The 22,083-nt window shown below is 44.3% G+C and overlaps 1 protein-coding gene across 6 annotated transcripts; it reads left to right on the top strand.

Moving 5' to 3' along the window:
* The first annotated feature begins 498 nt into the window (after positions 1 to 498).
* On the top strand, positions 499 to 21,826 carry LOC106583464 (msx2-interacting protein). 6 transcript variants are annotated; one of them, XM_082967776.1, is made up of 15 exons: positions 499 to 952; positions 2,644 to 2,964; positions 7,472 to 7,963; positions 8,235 to 8,398; positions 8,689 to 8,889; positions 9,037 to 9,200; positions 9,313 to 9,438; positions 9,581 to 9,694; positions 9,799 to 9,912; positions 10,000 to 10,100; positions 10,223 to 17,918; positions 18,042 to 18,125; positions 18,352 to 18,546; positions 20,226 to 20,384; positions 20,560 to 21,826. In XM_082967776.1, the coding sequence occupies exons 1-15, from the start codon at positions 867 to 869 to the stop codon at positions 20,689 to 20,691; spliced, it is 10,149 nt and encodes a 3,382-aa protein (XP_082823902.1). In that variant the 5' UTR covers positions 499 to 866; the 3' UTR covers positions 20,692 to 21,826. The 6 variants fall into 6 exon arrangements, with proteins under 6 accessions (XP_082823902.1, XP_014023145.3, XP_082823904.1 ...); XM_014167670.3 differs by having other exon boundaries at positions 9,049 to 9,200; XM_082967778.1 differs by having other exon boundaries at positions 8,238 to 8,398.
* The last annotated feature ends 257 nt before the right edge of the window (positions 21,827 to 22,083 follow it).

The raw sequence follows: 22,083 nt of genomic DNA on the forward strand, positions 1-22,083 counted from the left end.
ATACAGTATTGCTTTGCTTTGTGCTGCTCTGCCTCTCTCCATGTCATCAAGCTTTTTTGAGACAAGCATGTTCTTTGTATGGCTTCATGCATCATTTCCTCAAGGGATCACAATACACATGCTAATTCAATAATGAAATAAATTATAGGCATATGCAAGGAAAACAGGATCTATGCAAGGGGAATAAACCCAGGGGCTGTATAGTTCTGAGAACATAAACAATGATAGGGGTGGACATGGTGTGTTATGCAATATCAGAGCACACACAGTAGAGGTGTCATTAAAACCTCCATGATTTAGACATACAAAGATTACTTGCTTAATCAACCTCCATTTAAATAGAATATTCACAAAGCCATGATACAAATAAAGGCTCTTTGATTTGGGAAGAATTACGCTTATCCTGTCAATTCACTGCAGGCAAAGATCGTGCCATTCCTTGTCAGCACAGGGTTGCCTTGGAATAAGCCATTTTGGGGAGCATATAATCACAGATCACCCTCAGGCAACATAGTAACGAAGTCAGAATGACTTCTCGATTCATTACAACCTCTGATGATGCATAGATGTGTTTTATAATGCAAAGCCCAAGGACTGCTACATTATTATGAAATGTAAAAAGCACGGATAATTGCTCTCGAATAGCTGTCGCATGATCTCGGGAGCGCGCAAATCATGAGAAACGAAGCCGTCGTCACAGGGAAGAATACACACACATTCGGAGGCATTGGAACGGAGCTCACTAGGCCAAGATACATTTTTTTTACACGGAATCACTCGTCGTTCATTTTGTAACGCGGACTTCCCGACCGGCGGAGATCAAAACTTGCTAGAGCATATGTGTATGAAGGGGGAAAGTAACGTACATGATGGTTCGGGAAACCAGGCACCTTTGGGTGGGAAATTTACCCGAACATGTTCGAGAGGAGAAAATTGTCGAACATTTTAAACGGTAAGTTACGCAAGAGGAGAGGCAGCGCGCTCTGTGTCCAATAGCTAGCTATCTGAGCTAGCTAACGTTAGCCATCATCAAGATACAACACCAAATGGCCTCTGTTGTTTAAGATTGTTTCCCCCGTGATATTTTTAACCAACACACAATATACCAGAATTTCACAATTTATTGGAATCCAGCAAGCTGAAATGCCACTGAATGCTAGCTTGTTAGCTAACTAGCTACCATTTTGTCGTTTGCTCACTTGATATACGTTAACAACGTCGCTAGCTACATCAGTTAATGCCTTGGTAGCTAGTTCAGCAAGAAATATAGCTAACATACTAGTTAGGTAGCAAATGTTATTATTGAAGGATGTGGTAACACATCATCTACAACTTATGTTTTGTAGGGGCTATATTGCTAATCATTAGTTGGATTACTGAATAATGCAAAGTCATGTAACTTTAGCGCTAAATGCATGGTTTCTCCACGTTCCTCCGATGCTACTGCTAGCTTCGTTAGCTGCCGTAATTACCTAGCGGATGATATCGTGTTTGATTGCCTGGCGGCGAGTTCATCAACGTGCTAACATGATGAAAGCCCTCGTGTAACGTATGGGCTTCTTGATTCTATCGCTCGTTCACTGCATAATTCATCACGTCTTAACTGCAATGTTTAGCGGTTCATATGGTCCGAAAAGTGGCTACCATAATCATGAATCTCTCTGCTCGATCCTCAAGCGTGTGCCAGGTAACGTTATTGGATCCCTCAATATTCTAAAGCTTTAAAGTTGCAGGGAGGTAGCTACTTTCTTGCGGTTATGATAAGTTATTTGAAACTATTTACATCGTAATCAACTACTTTGAGCCTAACGTTAGGTTCTTTGATTCAGTGAACATGAGCACTGTGTACACCAGCACATGGATCTAGTGTTTCAGTTAAAGTGTGCAACTACTGAAGAACCAACATTTGAGTTCTTGGCATTTTTTCAATGACTTAAAAATAACAGCAGAGCACACTATTTTCACACTAATAATAAATTCATATTAAAGCAGAATTGTAATCCACAGGTTCCACTGACCCTCATATTCTATGGAAGAGGATTTAGTTAAGGAATAGAACAACTTTAAGTTGAGAATTTTTTAAAAGTTCACTACGCAAAGGCGCCAAAAGACTTGGGCCTCCATTTTTAAAGGGAAAGTCCACTCAAAGTATTGTTTGGTGGGTTTTTTTCTTAGTCCACTGTTGATAGAGTCCCAATGTTTTGCATGTCAGCAGTCAAGTTTTCAAGATATTGGACTTTAAAGAAGTAAAGTGTCACCGGCCACATCGTCATGCCGGTGACTCTGCTTCTTGAAAGTTTAATATCTGGAAAACTTGACTGCTGACATGCAAAACATTTTTTTCTGTATCAACAGTGGAGTAATGGGGGGGAAAATTTTTATATATATATATATATATATATATATATATATATATATATATATATATATATATACACACACACAATGAGTGGATTTTCCCTTTAATGCTAATTTGACTAATTGGCTGCCAGGCAAAATCGGGCTCCTGTGCTTTCTTTGATGTTTAAAAATCTAGCTACTAGGCTAACTATTATATTATTGTTCTTATCATAAGTCTGAATGGACGCGTACATAGTATCTCAATAGTGTGACATATTTTGTCTCTTTGTTCTTGCTCCTCAGCTATGGACGTGTGGAGAGCGTCAAGGTCCTGCGGAAGCGAGGGTCGGAGGGCGGCGTGGCAGCCTTTGTGGATTTTGTCGATATCAAAAGTGCACAGAAGGCTCACAATGCTGTCAACAAGATGGGGGACAGAGACCTGCGCACTGACTACAACGAACCTGGGTCTGTCCCTAGTGCTGTTCGGGGCCTTGATGACAACCCCACGTCGAGCAGTCACGGGCGGGATGTTTCAGGATTCTCTAGGGGGGCAGTGGGTCCAGTGTTTGGCCCCCCAGTGTCCCTCCACACCAGAGAGGGGCGGTATGAACGGATAAGAGACTGGTAAGTGGACATAGTCTCCCTCTGAAGTACTGGGGGATCAGGGTGTCAGTAAAAATATATATATATTATATCCCGCAATAACATCATTTCATTGTTGGGTTATTAATAAAGCAAGGGCAATAGATTCCTTACAGTTTTACATAAAGGTAACCTAGGGAACAATCCCTTTACCATCCGCACAGACCTGGCCTTTTTTTGCGGGATCTAAGTTAGTTGTTTATGCAAATCATTAAAGAGGTATGGATGTATGAGGTATTATTCAAAATTTCGGATTTATTATGTGAAACGTATCCTGCTTTCACGTTGGATATTACACCTGTGGGGAATATCCTGTTGAGTTTGGATATATCACATTTGTTGGATTTTATCCTGGTGAGTTTTCGGATATTTTCATTTTACAAACCATGGATTCTAACCGCGATTTACCTGGGATCGTCGTTCTTTGGAAGTAAATCGTTGCCTGTGATGGATTAAATACCCCTATATTTTCTTGAGAATTATATTCAGGCAGGTTAATTCACCTATGGACTATACATCAGAGAAGACAGGGAGGATTGTCGTTTTTTTCTTCACCACCTTTCCACTGCTGGGCAGAGAGCATTTTTCTGGAAGTCTCCAAACCAAGGATATCTGCTATTTGTCTGGATTTAAATAACATCATGGACCAAGGGATGTAAGTTGCCATCGTAAGGATGTAAATTGGCTAGGTGTCATCACAGGGCCCCATCAATACATCATTCACAGCTAGTTGATCATTTTCAGACAAGGGAATTTACATTTTACAGTGTATAATTGTAATTTAGTATGGAGTTTATATCAAAAGGAACTAAAGAGAGACTGAGGAGTAACAGAACACCTATCAAGAAATTCCATTGGAATATTTTTCAGAGAGAGATGGCCGTGAAGACAACTGAAGACATGCATTATGGATGTACCTGCCTCATGGAAGTAACCCCCCACATTGGATGTAAGGATGTTGGGTATAGGATGTACACAGGTGTAACCGCACTTCTTTTGCTGGATTACTCCGCTCCAGTGTGGATTTAGCTGTATATCCTCTCAGCATCAGTATTTGGGGTTACTAGCAAAGAACAGAAACGTCTGCATTTTCAAAGAAAACCGAATGAAGCCTGAAGATGTCATCTACACAGTGATGGGAGTAGACTGTCTATTTGCCCCTTGGGATATGTAATAGTGCTATTTTAAGGAATTAATTACGTTGCAGTGGACTAGGATTATTCCGTGCATTATGGTGAGAGAAGATACTGTTTTTTTACTGGAGGGTATGCAAACTGGATTGCTAGTTTTGAAGAGGAATAATACAGATCTCTATTTTGGACAGTAATATGCAGACAACTCAGACTTGTTCCTTCTTTATTGTAGCAAGTTGGATATGTTTTCAGTCTATCCCGTCTCTAGTGTCACTTTTGAAATGCACCGCTATGCCCTTAAGTGGGACTCATCTTTTTTTCAAATTCAACCTGTATCAATCGTTGTCATAAGAAATCAATTTCTTTGGTTGTTTTCTTTCTTTTTACATCAAACGAAGAGATTAAGAGATGGTGGATTATACCTAAGATGCCTACCCTACCCGGTGTTCTACTCGAACGTCAGACTCTGTACACATGAAGACAAAATAACCTTTTTGCTCAAGTGTTTTTTTTTTAATCCAAATGATTTTTGCTTTTTATTCCGGCTCTCACAATTCTGACGACCTAGATTTTATTTGGGATTATAGGTTCGGTTACTGCGTTTGGAAAAGGTTGGTATTGTCCTGCCCTCTGCGTCTCTTTTCCTCGTCTCCTGCACTAATTGTTAGAGCTTTTAGAGAAAAAGATGCAGCTGCTTGGGCCAGAGGGCTTGCCTTTCTTTCTCTTCCTTGCTCTCTTTCTTTTCTGTCACTCTTTTTCTGTCTCTCTTCCTTTCTTTCTTTTTCTCTTAGTTACTAGGTGGCTTAATATAGGCTAGTTAAGATCTAGCAGGCCCACCAGCATTTCCCTCAACTGCCAAGACCCACTGTTCTTACTTCATTCAGAAATTGTATTTGATCTCAGTAGGAACTCACTTGCTCACTCTGACAAATGTGATATGACACAGCTTCTAGATAATTAGAATAAATGCAAACGATGGAGTTTAATAGTTTCACAGATGCGGTTGTGTTACGTTTGGCCAACAAAGACATTCTCACAATGTGTGTTAATGCATTTTTGAGTCTCAAGTAGGGCCCTTATGAAACTAAACCTATCTGAGGGTTACCTTACTCTATGCTAGAGCTGGGACGATAAATAGAAAGTTATCCACACCAATCAGCTATCGCAGGAATTTTGTTGGTTTATTTCATTACGATAAGTAACCTATACTAGAGAAATCCGTAGTTTGAAATGAAATAAGTTTGCTAATATGGGTGACTGTTAACGTGACAATTGATGGCTACAACCATCACACTAGTAGTAGTACTATAAAGGATCATAAAAACAACCATCACACTAGTAGTAGTACTATAAAGGATCATAAAAACAACCATCACACTAGTAGTAGTACTATAAAGGATCATAAAAACAACCATCACACTAGTAGTAGTACTATAAAGGATCATAAAAACAACCATCACACTAGTAGTAGTACTATAAAGGATCATAAAAACAACCATCACACTAGTAGTAGTACTATAAAGGATCATAAAAACAACCATCACACTAGTAGTAGTACTATAAAGGATCATAAAAACAACCATCACACTAGTAGTAGTACTATAAAGGATCATAAAAACAACCATCACACTAGTAGTAGTACTATAAAGGATCATAAAAACAACCATCACACTAGTAGTAGTACTATAAAGGATCATAAAAACAACCATCACACTAGTAGTAGTACTATAAAGGATCATAAAAACAACCATCACACTAGTAGTAGTACTATAAAGGATCATAAAAACAACCATCACACTAGTAGTAGTACTATAAAGGATCATAAAAACAACCATCAAACTAGTAGTAGTACTATAAAGGATCATAAAAACAACCATCACACTAGTAGTAGTACTATAAAGGATCATAAAAACAACCATCAAACTAGTAGTAGTACTATAAAGGATCATAAAAACAACCATCACACTAGTAGTAGTACTATAAAGGATCATAAAAACAACCATCACACTAGTAGTAGTACTATAAAGGATCATAAAAACAACCATCACACTAGTAGTAGTACTATAAAGGATCATAAAAACAACCATCACACTAGTAGTAGTACTATAAAGGATCATAAAAACAACCATCACACTAGTAGTAGTACTATAAAGGATCATAAAAACAACCATCACACTAGTAGTAGTACTATAAAGGATCATAAAAACAACCATCACACTAGTAGTAGTACTATAAAGGATCATAAAAACAACCATCACACTAGTAGTAGTACTATAAAGGATCATAAAAACAACCATCACACTAGTAGTAGTACTATAAAGGATCATAAAAACAACCATCACACTAGTAGTAGTACTATAAAGGATCATAGAAACAACCATCACACTAGTAGTAGTACTATAAAGGATCATAAAAACAACCATCAAACTAGTAGTAGTACTATAAAGGATCATAAAAACAACCATCACACTAGTAGTAGTACTATAAAGGATCATAAAAACAACCATCAAACTAGTAGTAGTACTATAAAGGATCATAAAAACAACCATCACACTAGTAGTAGTACTATAAAGGATCATAAAAACAACCATCACACTAGTAGTAGTACTATAAAGGATCATAAAAACAACCATCACACTAGTAGTAGTACTATAAAGGATCATAAAAACAACCATCACACTAGTAGTAGTACTATAAAGGATCATAAAAACAACCATCACACTAGTAGTAGTACTATAAAGGATCATAAAAACAACCATCACACTAGTAGTAGTACTATAAAGGATCATAAAAACAACCATCACACTAGTAGTAGTACTATAAAGGATCATAAAAACAACCATCAAACTAGTAGTAGTACTATAAAGGATCATAAAAATAAAGGCACTAAACTTAGAATTCTATTTATCCTTATCGCATGAATTCAGGCAATTTATCACAATATGGATTTTTTTTTTTCTTCTTCATATCGCCCAGCTCTACTGTATGCGTCTCCAGTGTAGATCTGCCCCATTTTTATTTCCTAACAGATACAATCTGTCTATCAGCATTAATACTAGAGGACATAATTTAATGTCTACACACCTATCGTTTGAATTGACCAAATGCCTCTCATGTATTCTATTGCTTCTAATGGAATCACAAATGATTGGCCTTTATCTTCATAGTCCCGTGCGCAGCGGGGTCCCTGTTTGTGTGTATTTAAGTTGACATTTTAACAGTGCACTGCCTATTTTAAGCTTCATTGTGTATTGGAACTAGTTATCTGTATTTTTGGAGTCACACTAACACTCGCCCTCTCTATATCTACTCTGTCTCTCTCCCCTATCCATCCATCCTTTACCTGTGTCTTCCAGCAGCTCAGAGACCCGGGAGCGTGCATATGATCACAGCCCCTATGGACACCATGAGCGCACTGGCACTTTTGATAGACAGCGTCACTACAACGCAGACTATTACCGCGATCGCACCATGTTTGCAGCTGGAGTTAGCCCTGGCCCTGGAAGTAGCAGTGCCATGGGTGGGAGCTTTGAAACCCCAGAGCCTCATTTTGAGTCCAGGATCCGAGGAGATCCCTTCACCTTGTCTAGTGCTGCACGCCGCGACCCCTATCGAGATGACAGGGGGCGTCGTGTTGACAGGGCTTACCATCACCGCCGCAGTCGATCATCTCATTCCTCACAGTCTCGACACCCCTCCCCGCAAAGGACCACAGGGCAAACACCCAAAGCCCCCCATTCCCCCAAAAGAGCCCCCCTCTCCCCAGAAAGAGGTCCATGCTCTAGGTCCCGCAGTAGGTCCTCTAGCTCTGATTCTGTCAGCAGCACCAGCAGCACTGGCAGTGGCAGGTAGGATGTGCTTTTGTGATGGTGTGGATGTTATTGTTTCTATGGATGGAGCACACATCAGTCAATTAGCCTATGTTGTAGAGAATGTAGCAACAGAAGTGAACATATTCCACTTACCCAGTTGTAAAATACCTTGCTTGACTCCAGGATTATGGAGAGAATATCGCTGACTTGAGATGCATACAAATGTACCCTTTTTTATTTAGTCAAGTTAGCTGAAGACCCTCTGAACATTACCCCCTATCTTTCCTCACATTTGTCCATTTGGCAGCAGCGATTCAAACAGCAGTTCAAGTGAAGGGTCTCGTGCACGCTCTGTTCAGTCCTCTGCTACACATGCACCTCCCTCTCAGCCCTGCTCCATGGTGATGGAAGGTGATGAGCCACGCAGAAGCTTTGGCATCAGGGTGCAGAACCTACCAGTGCGTTCCACAGGTGAGTACCAATACCTAGCAGCATACTCATAAACATGCAATCTGTCTGGACTTTGCTGTGCACCTTGACATTCTGGTTCTACTTTGCTGGGCACCATGACATTATGAAGGGGGTCACCAATAAATATCGTAATCCTCTGCCATTTCGTGTCTACATGTTCAGCTATAGAGGTAGCTAATCAAAGCACCCCCCCCCATTCTCCACCTTGACATAACATTTTATTTTGTCCCTCACGATGCAGCTGCATGACCCATATCAAGCATCAATTAACTGTCCATTTCCCTCACCAGACACAAGTTTGAAAGATGGACTGTTCCATGAGTTCAAGAAACATGGGAAAGTGACATCTGTGCAGATCCACGGGGCCTCAGAGGACCGATATGGTCTGGTGTTCTTCAGACAGCAGGAAGACCAAGAGAAAGCCCTCAACGTCTCCAAAGGAAAGCTTTTTTTCGGCATGATGATTGAGGTTTCTGTCTGGAACGGCCCTGGTATGAAACTTTTTAGTGTCGTAATGTAATCTGTAATTCTTTCATTATTTGAGCTTGGGCCTTAAATCCTAATGCAGTTGTAATGAGTGGTCATTCACATACTGTTGATTGTACTTCTATTGTCTTGTTTAGTGATTGTAATAGAAGTCTTTCCCTCAGAAACTGAGAGCGAGAATGAATTCAGGCCATTAGATGGACGGATTGATGAATTCCACCCCAAGGCCACAAGGACCCTGTTTATCGGCAACTTGGAGAAGACCACCAGTTACCAACAGCTCCTTGATATCTTCCAGCGCTTTGGAGAGATTGTGGTATGTATGTTACTGCACACTGCAAGTTAAAATCTCTTCTAAAAAATGCCAGAGAATTGCCTGTTTTGTTCTGTCTTTTGAATATTTATGCATTTTGTCATCCCTCATACAGGATATTGACATTAAAAAAGTCAATGGTATTCCTCAATACGCCTTTGTGCAGTATTCTGATATTGCCAGTGTCTGCAAAGCTATAAAGAAGATGGATGGAGAGTATTTAGGGAGCAACCGGCTCAAGGTATTATTCATAAATCTATATTGCCCTTACCTCTAGTTATCCATGTTGGTACAAAAGGAATTGAGTTCAGTGATACAGAACTACGCGCTGCAATTATTATTGTCAATGTTTCTACACCATGTGTTTTCGGTCTCCTTTGCAGCTGGGTTTTGGAAAGAGTATGCCCACAACATGTGTTTGGCTGGACGGTTTGGCTTCCAACATCACAGAGCAATATCTCACACGCCACTTCTGCCGCTATGGACATGTAGTCAAGGTCTACCCTTTTTTTCCCTCCCCAATGTTCTTGTAATCCCTGACATTTTTGATACTATATTAGAGAAGTTGTTCTAAACAAGATTTCTGCTTTTCCTCTTTTAGGTGGTGTTTGACAGGTTGAAGGGGATGGCTCTCATCTTGTATAACAATACAGATTTTGCACAGGCAGCTGTCAGGGAGACCAAAGGCTGGAAGATCGGAGGCAACAAAATAAAAGTATGAATAAATATGTTTCATTAATCAATCAGTGACTGACATTTGAACAGTAAACCAGATGAAGGGAGCTAATTAGTTTATTTGCAGGTGGATTTTGCCAGCCAAGAGAGTCAGATGGCTTTTTATCGCTCTATGCAGGCCTCTGGGCAAGACATTAGAGACTTCTATGAAATTCCAACTGAAAGAAGGTAAGGTTCACATTTGTAATGTGAGATGAATGGAGGGAATACTTTTGAATTACTGTTTTCTGGTGTACTTATTGGATCTCACTTCAATGCCCCCCCCCATTCCACAACCCCCTGCTTTACAGAGAGGAACGACCAAGACCTCCATACCATGAGTTCTCAGCAGAAAGAGCTTACTTTGAGAATGTACGCACCCCTGGCACCATTTACCCCGAAGACCCTCACAGAGATTACCCCGCCCGCAGCCGTGATCGGTATTCGGAGTTGGAGCATTACCAGGGAGAACACTTTGACCCACGCTATCATGAGGACCCTCGGGAGTTCAGGGATTATCGAGATCCTTTTGAGCAGGACATTCGGAAATACACATACATCCAGAGGGAGCGAGAAAGGGAGCGGGAGCGCTTTGAGGCAGACCGAGTCAGGTGGAGCCCGTCTCATCCACGGCGCCCGATCACCCCTTCTGCCTCCCCTTCACCATCTGAGCGTGCTCCCAGAGACCCAGAGCGACGGGTCTACAGTCAGTCCTCTGAGCGAAGTGGTAGTTGCAGCTCACTCTCACCACCACGCTTTGACAAGGCTGACAAGGCTCCTCCATTGGAACATGGAGCCAGCTCTAAGAGTGACAGGTTGGAAAAAGACGCCCACTTGGTTGAACCTGAGCGTGAGCGTGGACCTGGGGCTGAGAAAAGCAAGCGGGGAAGACGAAAGGAGAAAGGTGACAAAGAAAAAGGGGAGAAGAGTAAATCAAGGAAAGGAAAGGTGCATTCTCCCAGCATCCCACCATCTGAGACAAAGCTAGATCCCAGCCTGGATGGAGGCTCTGGAAGGGGAAAGGTGTCGGACCAAGACAGCCTTGAGAGACAGATATATAAAGGTGACAATGACCCTCCTCCTTCAGATCCGACAGCGTCAACCTCTCGCCATGAGCCTGTAAAAAGTGAGAGGCTTGAGTCAGGGAAAGGTGAGATCGCAGACAAGGATGTTAAAACACGATCCAAGAAACACCAAAAGTCTGACACTGGAAATGATGGGAAAGATCCATCACTGGATTCTGATCGGCTGGCTGCGAGAAAGAGGCGCTTTGGAGATGCCAGTGGGAGGACCATTCGGCAGAAGAGGAGAAGGCTGGAGGATGGGAGTCAACCCCCAGACTTTGGAGCAAGCACTGCCTTTTCAAAAGAGACGGATGGCAACAATAAGGCTCAACAAAAAGACTCCCAGCGGAGGTATTCAAGATCCAAAACGGAGAGGCTGGTGTTTCCTGGCAGTCAGGATCCTGTAATGAGAGGACAGGAAGAGCTGCCCGAGGGGAGCATGGACCCTATAGACTCAAAACGCCACAGTATGTCTAGAAGGTTCTCCCACGATGGGAACATGGATCAGGATAATGCAAGAGATCAAGATCCACCAAGCCCTTTCAAGTATGGTGCACAGGACAATGACAAGGGTGTCAAGGAAGAGCCTCTGGATATTGACCTCTCCCAGAGTTACCGCAAACAGATGGAGCAAAGGAGACTTCACCAACAGCTCCAAGAGCCAGACAAACAAGAAAAACCAGGAACTCCACAAGACTTAGAAAGGGAGGATCTTGAACACCGCAGTCTGGTACATGAAGTGGGCAAGCCACCTCAAGACGTCACAGATAATTTCCCATCTCATAAACTCAAGAAACTAGAGCAATTTGATGCAGATATTAGTGCCAAGAGGGGGGACCGTGTCTACAGGAGCTTCCGGCAAAAGAGTGAAGATCCTGAGTGGAACAACACTGCATCTCCAGGCTTGCAACACTTCTCTCACCATGCTGACGATCCTGAGTGGAACAACACTGCATCTCCAGGCTTGCAACACTTTTCTCATCATGCTGAAGAGGACTTTGCGGTATCTTCACACCTCAGGGAGGTTAAAACTGAGAATAAAAGCCACCCAGACCTGGAGCTGGCAGTCAAAAGGACACATACAATGCAAATGTCCAAGCCAAACACTCCTTTACAAATTAGTGAGGAAGAGCGGGAAAAACGTTGGGAAAGCAGAGTCAAGCAAGATTTTTTACCCGACTTAAACTTCTCAAGAGGCATTGCAAAAAATCCACACCATCGCAAGCGTTTGGAGTACGGAATTGTGCATGATTTGGAGCCTGGGGAAGTACGATCCGATTCTGAGGAGGATAGAGAGAACAAACCACACTCTCCTATGCCCTCCACTTCGGTACCTTTGTCTGATAGGCAGAGAGTGGACAAATTTTCAGACCCTAAGCTTGCCACCTTGGAGAGGATGAAGTTTTACTCCTTTGCACTTGACCAAACCATCACACCAGATACCAAGGCCCTGCTAGAGCGAGCAAAGTCTCTGTCCTCCTCTAGGGAGGACAACTGGTCTTTCTTGGACTATGATTCACACTTTGCTGGTTTACGCAGTAGGAAAGATACTGAAAAGGTTGAGTCAGCACCTCGACCTACACCCTCTTGGTACATGAAGAAGAAGAAAATTCGCAGTAGTGGGTCTGAAGACAAACTAGATGACCGGAAGGAAGAGCCCAAGCCCAAGCCAGAGGAACATGAACGCAGGGAACTGTTTGCCTCACGTTTCCTTCACAGCTCGATCTTTGAGCAGGACTCAAGACGCCTTCAGCACCTTGAGCGAAAGCATGAGGACCCTGAGCAGAGTCAGGGTCAGCAAACTGGTCAGCAAGGCCCGGCAGATGGGCAGCCTGACACAGAACCAGTTGTCCTCTTCCATAGCCGCTTTTTGGAGTTCACACGGCTTCAACAGCAGAAAGACCAACCGCTACCAGATGTGAAAAAGGCAGATTCCATAGATGACAGTAGGGTGGAGAAGTCACCTGAGGCAGAACAGCAACCTCTGCAGTTACCTAAAACCTCAGAACCTGTCATGGATCAGGAGATTAAACCTATTAGCCCTGCTGAGGACATGATTTCCCAGCCCCCACTTATGCCCAAGGAGATGTCTCGACCCAAGCAGATGTCTCCACCCCTTCCACCCAAGCAGATGTCTCCACCCCTTCCACCCAAGCAGATGTCTCCACCCAAGCAGATGTCTCCACCCAAGCAGATGTCTCCACCCAAGCAGATGTCTCCACCCAAGCAGATGTCTCCACCCAAGCAGATGTCTCCACTACTTCCACCCAAAGAGATGTCTCCACCAGTGGAAACACGTGTCATGTTTACTCCATCCCTAGAGCCAGCTGCCCTAGAACCTTTGACTAAAGAAGAAAACATAAAAAATGAACAGCTCCCTCCCCTCCCGCAAATGTCTCCCCGTTCGATGTCTCCCCCTGCTTCTGTTAATTTAGTAGCCCCCGAGCCCATTCGTTTGGTGAGAAAAGTTAAAAGATTCCCCAGTGAAGAGAAATCTAAACATATAGCTCAGAATATTGAAACATTGACCCCTGAGCAGTCTTCCAACAGTGATTGCCATATACATAAAACGTTATTGAGTCGTTCTGAGCTTGAGCTGGCACCTCCTGAATTACCACCTGAATTGAAAAGTTCCACACCACCTAACCTTGTTGATGAGATTTCAAAAGAGGATACCAACACTGAAGATACAGACACTCATACAGTGGAAAAGAAACTTGATCTCAATCAGATACAGGTGCTTGTTGATAATCAAACCAGGGATGAGTCAATTTCACCACCTCAGAAGTCGAAGAACAAAAAGAATAAGTCTCCTACTCAAGTCCCACTCACTCCTTTGGTTTCAGCAAATAGTTCAGAGAAACCACTTACACGCAAGAGTGAACGCACAAAACGTGCATCATCCCCTAGAGCGGAGTCTTTGAAGGGAAGCTTGGATTCCAAATCCACAGGCAAGTCTCCCATACATGGTGCAGACTCTGAGCATGGCACAGAGCAAAGTATATATGTTGGAAGAGCAAGGCGTAGAAATGTGAAGTCTGTATATGCCACCCCAGTTGAGGAAGATGCCACTAAGGGGGCTGGAAAGGATGTAACTGAGTCACCACGTTCTGCACGAAAGCGAGGTGGAGACAAAGAAGCAGCCTCTCAGCAACCATTAGAACAGGATTCACTTGCACCTATCATCTCAAGGCGGGGACGTCCTCCTAAGAATCGTCAAAAAGGAGAGGACATGTTAACAGCTAAAGGGGATAGATCAAAAATGGAGACCAAGGATACAGACTCCAATGAATCAGAGAGTAGTGAAAGAATCTCAAAAGTGTCAAAAGGCAGACATTCTCCTCATGGTCATAAAGTGTTGGCAAGTCAGTTACCCATGCCCACAGTGACTGGATCCAGTAGGAAGGGGGAAAAAACTGAGCCCCCTGAAGATGTTGCTCAACCTATAGATTTTACAGAGGAGGACAATTTGGCCATGCCAGATTCCACTGTCTCATGTAAAGAAGATTCTGTGGTGCCAGTTGTGACAAAAAAAGAGGAGAATGTCAAGCAACAACTAGGAACAGAGAAATCAAGAGATAAAGACGGGCAGAAAATTGACCCTATTGAGGAGAAAGCCAGTGGAACTAAATTAGGTGAAAAAGAGACTGAACCTCCAGTCATGGAAGAACAGCCTGTTTTGGAGAAGAGTGGGAGAGGAAAAGCCCCACGCTTGACACAGACTCCAAAATCTCCTGTCCTCAAGAACCTCAAGATCAGACTAAATGTCACTGAGGTGAAAGATTTACTTCAAATGGGGGATGAGGAACTCGGAAATCAGGATGATTCTTCTAAAAAGACTAAACCAGGCGAACCTACTAATGACCCATTATTATTAGAGTCTAGTCCAGGAAAAGATGTGAGTTTTAGCAACGAGGATAAAGATGGGGTGACATCAGAGAATAAGCCTCCAATAGATCCTAAAACTTTGCTACAACAGGAACAGGAGCTGGAGCAAGCTGTGGAGAACATTGCTAAACTGACAGACCCAACCCTCCCAGCTGAGCCACCCGCTCCACCTGCCCAACCACCTGCAGAATTAAAAATTGAGACTGAGGAAGACAAACCAGCCAATCCTGCTAGTGAGTATGAACTTGCTGCTGCAATTGATTCCATTATGGGTGAGGATATAGCCGTCCCTCTGCCTCAAGAGCCGGTAAATAGTGCTGTTGTGGATTCAGATCTAGAGATTCCAACCTTCATCCAGCCGACCAAGGGGGCTGAACCTGTGACTAACATATCCCCTATTCAGGGGGAGGCCTTTTTCCCAACCACACCCAGGAAAGGTGCTAAGGGCAGAGCTAAAACACCAAAGCGGTCTAAGAGCCAAAAATCAAACAAAAAGGATGCTGTAAAAGAATGTTCATCAGAACCGGAGAACACCGCTGTTATCACATCAGACAGCACACCCTCCAATGAACAGCCTGCTCCAGAAAGTATTCCCTCATCTACAGTTGCTGGTGTCATTACAGCCACCTCTTGGAAGCCTGAAACGGCGCATTTGGCTCCCAAGACTACAGACATGCCTAAAGAATCAAAGTTGCCTCCAGCCCCTGCAGAGCAACCTCCACCTAAACATCTGAAACCTGTCTGCCCCACAACCAAAAGTCCCACTCTCCTCAAGCCTCATACACAACCACCACCACCGGAGTGCATCTCACCCTCACTTTCTCCACCCCCAACCCGGCCAAACATCAGAACCACACAGCCAAACAGGATCCCAGTTTCCCCACCAGATTGGCTCAACCAGTCCAAGGATGCAGTTGTCCCTTCCTCTCCTAGAGCATCAGCAGCTCCCGTAGAGAACCCAGGACTTCCCCTTGACACTGAGCACATGGAGACTGATCACAACATCAGTGACTTGCGTAGGATTCTCATGAAGCACAAAAATGTTTCACTCCCAGTCCCATGCAGTAGTTCTGTTCCTTCCAATCTGGGCACCTCGTCCCTTAGGGATCCTCCACACCCTTCTGATAGTAATACTCCAATGGTTGCTGTAACTAGTAAGGCCCCTCTAAATGACAACAGGCTGCCATCTCATCCAGCTCAGCCTGTAGTCCGGCCCCCAGCCTCACTACCATCCCCTGAGTCGAAGTCTGTGATTTCTGTTATCGCCTCCACTGCCACTTCTGTTATCAGTCGTGTTTGCAATCCACCCGACATGGAGAAAGTCAATATGTCAGTTGACAGAAATCCCTGTGTGGACATGCCACTTCCCAAGCTGGCATACAGGCCGCCCAGCATGGAGGATAGGGACAGTGGTTTGTACCATGGACCATCAGTTGGTGAGGAGGGTGGAAGTGCTGGGAGGTACTTGGTTGAGAGCTCCGGTCTGGGTACAGGCTCTATCCCAGGTCTAAGGGTGAATACCTCAGAGGGAGTGGTGGTGCTGAGTCACTCAGGGCAGATCAAGGAGGGACCACAGAGGATAAGTGCCAAAATCAGCCAGATCCCACCAGCTACTGCAGTTGACATGGAATCTCAGCAGCTTGTGTCCATGCCCCAAATAAAACAGGAGATGTATACCCACTCCCAGTCAAACACTCCGAAGTGTCCTCAAATACAGACAGACCATGGGCATCCTAAGACGCAACAACCTGTGTCCGCCATTAAACAAGAAAACACTGGTATGGAAAAGTTAGAATCTCCCTACCCATCAGGGCCTCAAGGAGTTGTGAAGAGGCTCCAGCAGACAGTTGGTAATCCACAAGTGATGGGTTACCATCATCCAGAGTTCACAATGTTATTGAAGCATCCAAAGAAGGTGGATGGGGCTGATGCTATGACTGCTGACGGGGGTAAACCATCTTGGAACTCTGCCATAAGTCCTGCAATGAGCCCCCACTTGGCCTCTCCGGCTGGCAACCACGTAGGCTTTGTTTCCGGCTCGGCCACTGACAGAACTCCGTCACATCTCAGTGGGGTCAAACAGGAGCCCCGTTCGCCTCGCAAGTCAGGCCACCCACACTCTCCATTCACTAAAGTGTCCTCGCCCATTGGCGGCTCCTCTCCAAAAGGCCTCCCTGGGATGCTGCCCTCTGGCCTTCCCGCCATGCAGCAGTATGTCACCAGTGTCCACCACCCTGAGCAGTCTGTCATCATGCAACCTCACAGTGCTCACGGTGGCATTGGCAGGATGTCACCCCATCGTGTCTCCCAAGCAATCCCCATGGGGCACCTTGTCCAAGGAGAAGTCAGGGTGAACACACCACCCCTCTCTGTGATGAGTTTCGGGAAGCATGGAGACCCTCTTGCCTCTCCCTGGTCTGGTCCTCTCCAGCAACGTCCCACCTCGCCCCAGGCGGTAGGCAGAGACATGGTCCTCAAGGTTAACCCTGGGAATGTAAGGGGCCACGAGGGAGAGCAAGAGGATGCCAGACGCTTCCATCAGGTCACAGGGAGACCATCTGCCACCCAGCTGAAAGCAGAGACTATGCAGGTGGATCCCCACGGAGCTCTACGCAGCGGGCTACAGCTGGACCCGTACATGTCACCCAGGGACATGCGTGTGCTCATGCACCACCCGCAGGGAGAGCGCTCTGCCTCAGAACCACACCAGGGACACATCCAAGAGACTGTCCCACCCTCTTCGACATCTACCAATATCACCTCGTCCCTGTCCCCCAGGGCACATCTGCTGACTAAAGGTGTTTCTGAGAAGGATGGCACAAAGCCACAGGAGGTCAAGAGCCCACACTCTCCTCTGAAGGATGGGATGATGGGGATTCGGCCATCTATGGCCGCCATGGCGTCCCCGCAAAGGGTGCAGTTGCTACCATCAGGGACGGGAGCTTCCTTCTCAGAGTATCCTGGAATGTACAGCAACACCCGGGCCGTCCATTCCCAGATCCCAGAGACTTCTTTTGGGATCAACCAGGCACCTATCAACATCACTTCTGCCTTAGTGAGTTAAACCTTATTCAGTGTACTGTATCTCTGCACAATTTGATAATGATCATGGGGTATTGTCTTGAATGATGTTTGAAAAACAACTGGTTTTGACTAAAATCACTCTTCTGGGCCGCAGGGTACAGACCCCAGCCAGTCACAAGCTGATGGCAAGGTGAAACAAGTTGGACACCAACCTGTCAACATGGTGCAGCTGCTCACGGTGAGTCACTTAAGGATGTATGGAAATGGGGAACAGACAGCAAATTAGAGAGAGTGTAAAACCAGAACGACAACTGAACAGGACCAGAGAGGTATGGGCAAAGTGGACAGGACAAAGTGTAGTGTAGGTAAACTATTCACAATTATATTGTTTTTATATTATTATTTTAAATATTTGCAAAAATAAATAGCATTTTGTATCACTGTTTTATTTTCTGTTTGAGCAGAAGTACCCGATAGTGTGGCAAGGGCTGCTAGCACTGAAGAATGACCAAGCTGCTGTCCAGTTGCATTTTGTCTGTGGCAACAAAGCATTGGCTCTACGATCGCTGCCCTTACCAGAGGGAGGAGCGCTGCTTCGGATCGTCCAGAGAATGAGACTTGAGGCATCACAACTGGATGGTGTGGCTAGAAGAATGACAGTAAGTTATTTTCCCTATCATGCGGATGAGAGTCCATCCTAAATTGTGTTAACTTGGCCCAGTGTAAGTGGATGCAAACAGCAAGTGAGTGGATGCTACTTGATAAGGAGCACTTTTCACTAAACTAGTCACTCAGCAACTAAAGTAATGGTCCAATCATAAAGGACTGGCGAGATGGCCCCGATAGACATGGTCGCCCTGTTCATGGCTCCTAAGCAACTTTACAGTGTAAAGTTTTTTGTGTTGTTTCTCACTTTATTAGCTCAGAACGTCCTTTGCACTATTACATACAGCCAGAAATAACTTTTGGATATTAGAGCGGCGCTAACTTTCCTGAATTGGAGTATTTGTTCATACCGCTTCCAAGTATATTGCTCGCTAATGTTCAGTCCCTGGACAATAAAGTAACACTGATTTATGGAATCATGGCTCTCTCCGGATATACTGTCCCCGTCCATACAGCCAGCTGGGTTCTCAGTACACCGCACACACAGGAATAAAGAACTCTCCGGGGAAAAATAAAGCGGAGATATATGTTTCATTATTAACTACTCATGGTGTGATTGTGGTAACGTACAGGAACTGTTCACCCGACCTCAAATACCTCAGTCAAATGCCGACCGTATTACCTCCCAAGAGAATTCTGTCATCACAGCAGTGTATATTCCCCCTCAAGCCGATACCACGACGGCTGTCAAGGAACTACATTGGACCTTGTGCAAACTGAGATTTTTGTTTGCCGCATTGAAGGTCCCCAAGAACCCAGTGGCCTCCATCATTCTTAAATGGAAGAAGTTTGGAACCACCAAGACTCTTCCTAGAGCTGGCCGCCTGGCCAAACTGAGCAATCGGGGGAGAAGGGCCTTGGTCAGGGAGGTGATCAAGAACCCGATGGTCACTCTGACAGAGCTCCAGAGTTCCTCTGTGGAGATGGGAGAACCTTCCAGAAGGACAACCAACTCTGCAGCCCTCCACAAATCAAAGTAAATGGAGATCCTTGATGAAAACCTGCTCCAGAGCACGCAGGACCTCAGACTGGGGCGAAGGTTCACCTTCCAACAGGACAACGACCCTAAGCACACAGCCAAGGCAACAGAGGAATGGCTTTGGGACAAGTCTCGGAATGTCCTTGAGTGTCCCAGCCAGAGCCCGGACTTGACCCATCCAACCTGACATACAATGACATTCTAGATGATTCTGTGCTTCTAACTTTGTGGCAACAGTTTAAGAAGGCTGTTTCCTGGTCAGTTTGACATTGCCCCTGTGCACAAAGCGAGGTACATACAGAAATAGTTTGAGATCGGTGTGGAAGAACTAAACTGGCATGCACAGAGCCCTGACATCAACCCCATCAAACACCTTTTGGGATTAATTGAAATGCTGACTGTGAGCCAGGCCTAATCGCCCAACACCAGTGCCTGACTTCACTAATGCTCTTGTCTGAATGGAAGCAAGTCCCCGCAGCAATGTTCCAACAGTGGAAAAGCCTTCCCTGAAGAGTGGAGCAAAGGGGGGACCAACTCCACATTAATTCCCATGATTTTGGAATGAGATGTTCGACAAGCAGGTGTCCACTTACTTTTGGTAGTGAATATGACCAATTCAATTTTAAGGAGGAATTTCTCAAGTTCATGTACATCACATGTGCCTGTTCTAATGTGTATTTCTGTTTCCTGCAGGGGGAGAGTGAGTTCTGTCTCCTGCTAGCTCTTCCATGTGGACGGGACCAGGACGATGTCCTGAATCAGACCCAGGCCCTAAGGACCGCTTTCATTAACTACTTGCAGGCCAAGCTGGCTGCAGGCATCATCAATGTCCCCAACCCAGGCTCCAATCAGGTGAGTCTGCTTGTTTGTTACTGTAGATGTCTGTCTGTTTTTGCAAACATTCAGCCACTGCTGGTTTTTGATAACATTTTATTTGTATGTAAATGTGAAGTTATGTTTTACATTTTAGAGCGGTCTTTAGATTGCATAGTCTTTCAACTGATCCATTTTTATCGCTCTTCTCCAGCCTGCCTATGTGTTGCAGATATTCCCACCATGTGAGTTTTCGGAGAGCCACTTATCCCGGCTAGCCCCTGACCTCCTCAACCGGATCTCCAATATCTCCCCTCACCTCATGATTGTCATCACCTCTGTGTAACAAGCCACCCCCCTGTAGCGGGGAAAAGGAACCACCTCTTCTCTTCAGTGGACGTACACCAAGTTGAGCCTCAGGAAACAAGAGGAATGCCAGGGTCTTTGCTCCTGGAGACACTGGGAACATTTGGGAATAACGTCCTATTCAAACCATTTCCAAGTCACCTCTTTTTTTTTTCTTCACACCTGGCTGGTATTTTTGTCCTTCTCAAAAGAGCGAGCTCAGGGATGGACTAGACCAGAACCCTATATCTCTGCTGTATTTCTATTTATTGGGGAGTTTTATTTTGATGTAGGGAGTAAGAAGAATGAGTTACTTTGTGGGTGGCCTTTTATTCTTCATCTTTTAATGATTGTTGTTCATTTTTTAATTCTTCATAAGGATCATGGAAGCCATTAAACAATGGCAAAAATAGACATTTCAACGTGTATTTTTAAGTACAGTAATTATGTACAAACAAACTTCATTGTTCAGCCTTTCCCATAGAGGAAGAAGGAACTTTAAAAAAAACTTTTAGGGCACGTCTCAAATGGCACCCCATTTCTTATATGGTGCACTACTTTGGGCCCTGGTCAAAAGTAATGCACAATATGGGGATAGGGTGCCATTTGGGACGCACTGAGATCTTGTAGAGAGGACTGTCAGCCTAACAAACCCCTTTTGATTCCACCAGCTCTGCTGTTCCATTCTCTACTTAAACAAGACAAGGCTGTTCCCTTCCATCTGTTTCCGCATTATACGACCAACAGTGGGATTTAGGAGTTTTTGGAATACTGGACTCTGTAAATATTTTAAATATTTAAAACTTTGACAAACTAGAACTTGGGACAACTTGATACCAAGAGACTTCCAGCCAACCATGGAAATACAAGATGGTAAGGTGGGATGAATTAATTGGGGGTGTAAGGAAGGACACAGAGGGGAAACCCCTTGCTTTTGTGGTGTAAATACTTGACACAGTAGGTTGGAAAACTTGTGTGGAGTTTGCTGAGTGCACTTCACATTTTGTTACTCAAATAAAAAATGAATCCAGAAAACTAAAACAGTCATGAGCTCTTTCATCTGGATGGTTTTTTCTTGTTTCTCTTTTGAGATGCTGTCTGTTTGAAATAAATATTTGAACATTGTGTAAATATAATCTGAGCTTTCTACTAACATTTTTTTTATGCTGGGGATGTATATTCTGTTGCAGTTCCATAGAAGTCTACTTCTGCATTCCTAACAGTTGGGTTAGATTTATGTAACATATTGATAGGATGCGGTAGTGGATTACGTGATGTTCCCCTTCAGTCAGCCAGTTTGTTTTGCATGCCCCGGGTGGGTGATTTCAGTTAAGGACCAATGGAATTGTCTAAAATGTGCAAACTCCGCCTATTCAAAGTGAACTCGCCCATT

The sequence above is a fragment of the Salmo salar genome, chromosome 22, assembly GCF_965601325.2.
Source record: "Salmo salar chromosome 22, fSalSal1, whole genome shotgun sequence".
NCBI classification, from domain to species: Eukaryota; Metazoa; Chordata; class Actinopteri; order Salmoniformes; family Salmonidae; genus Salmo; species Salmo salar.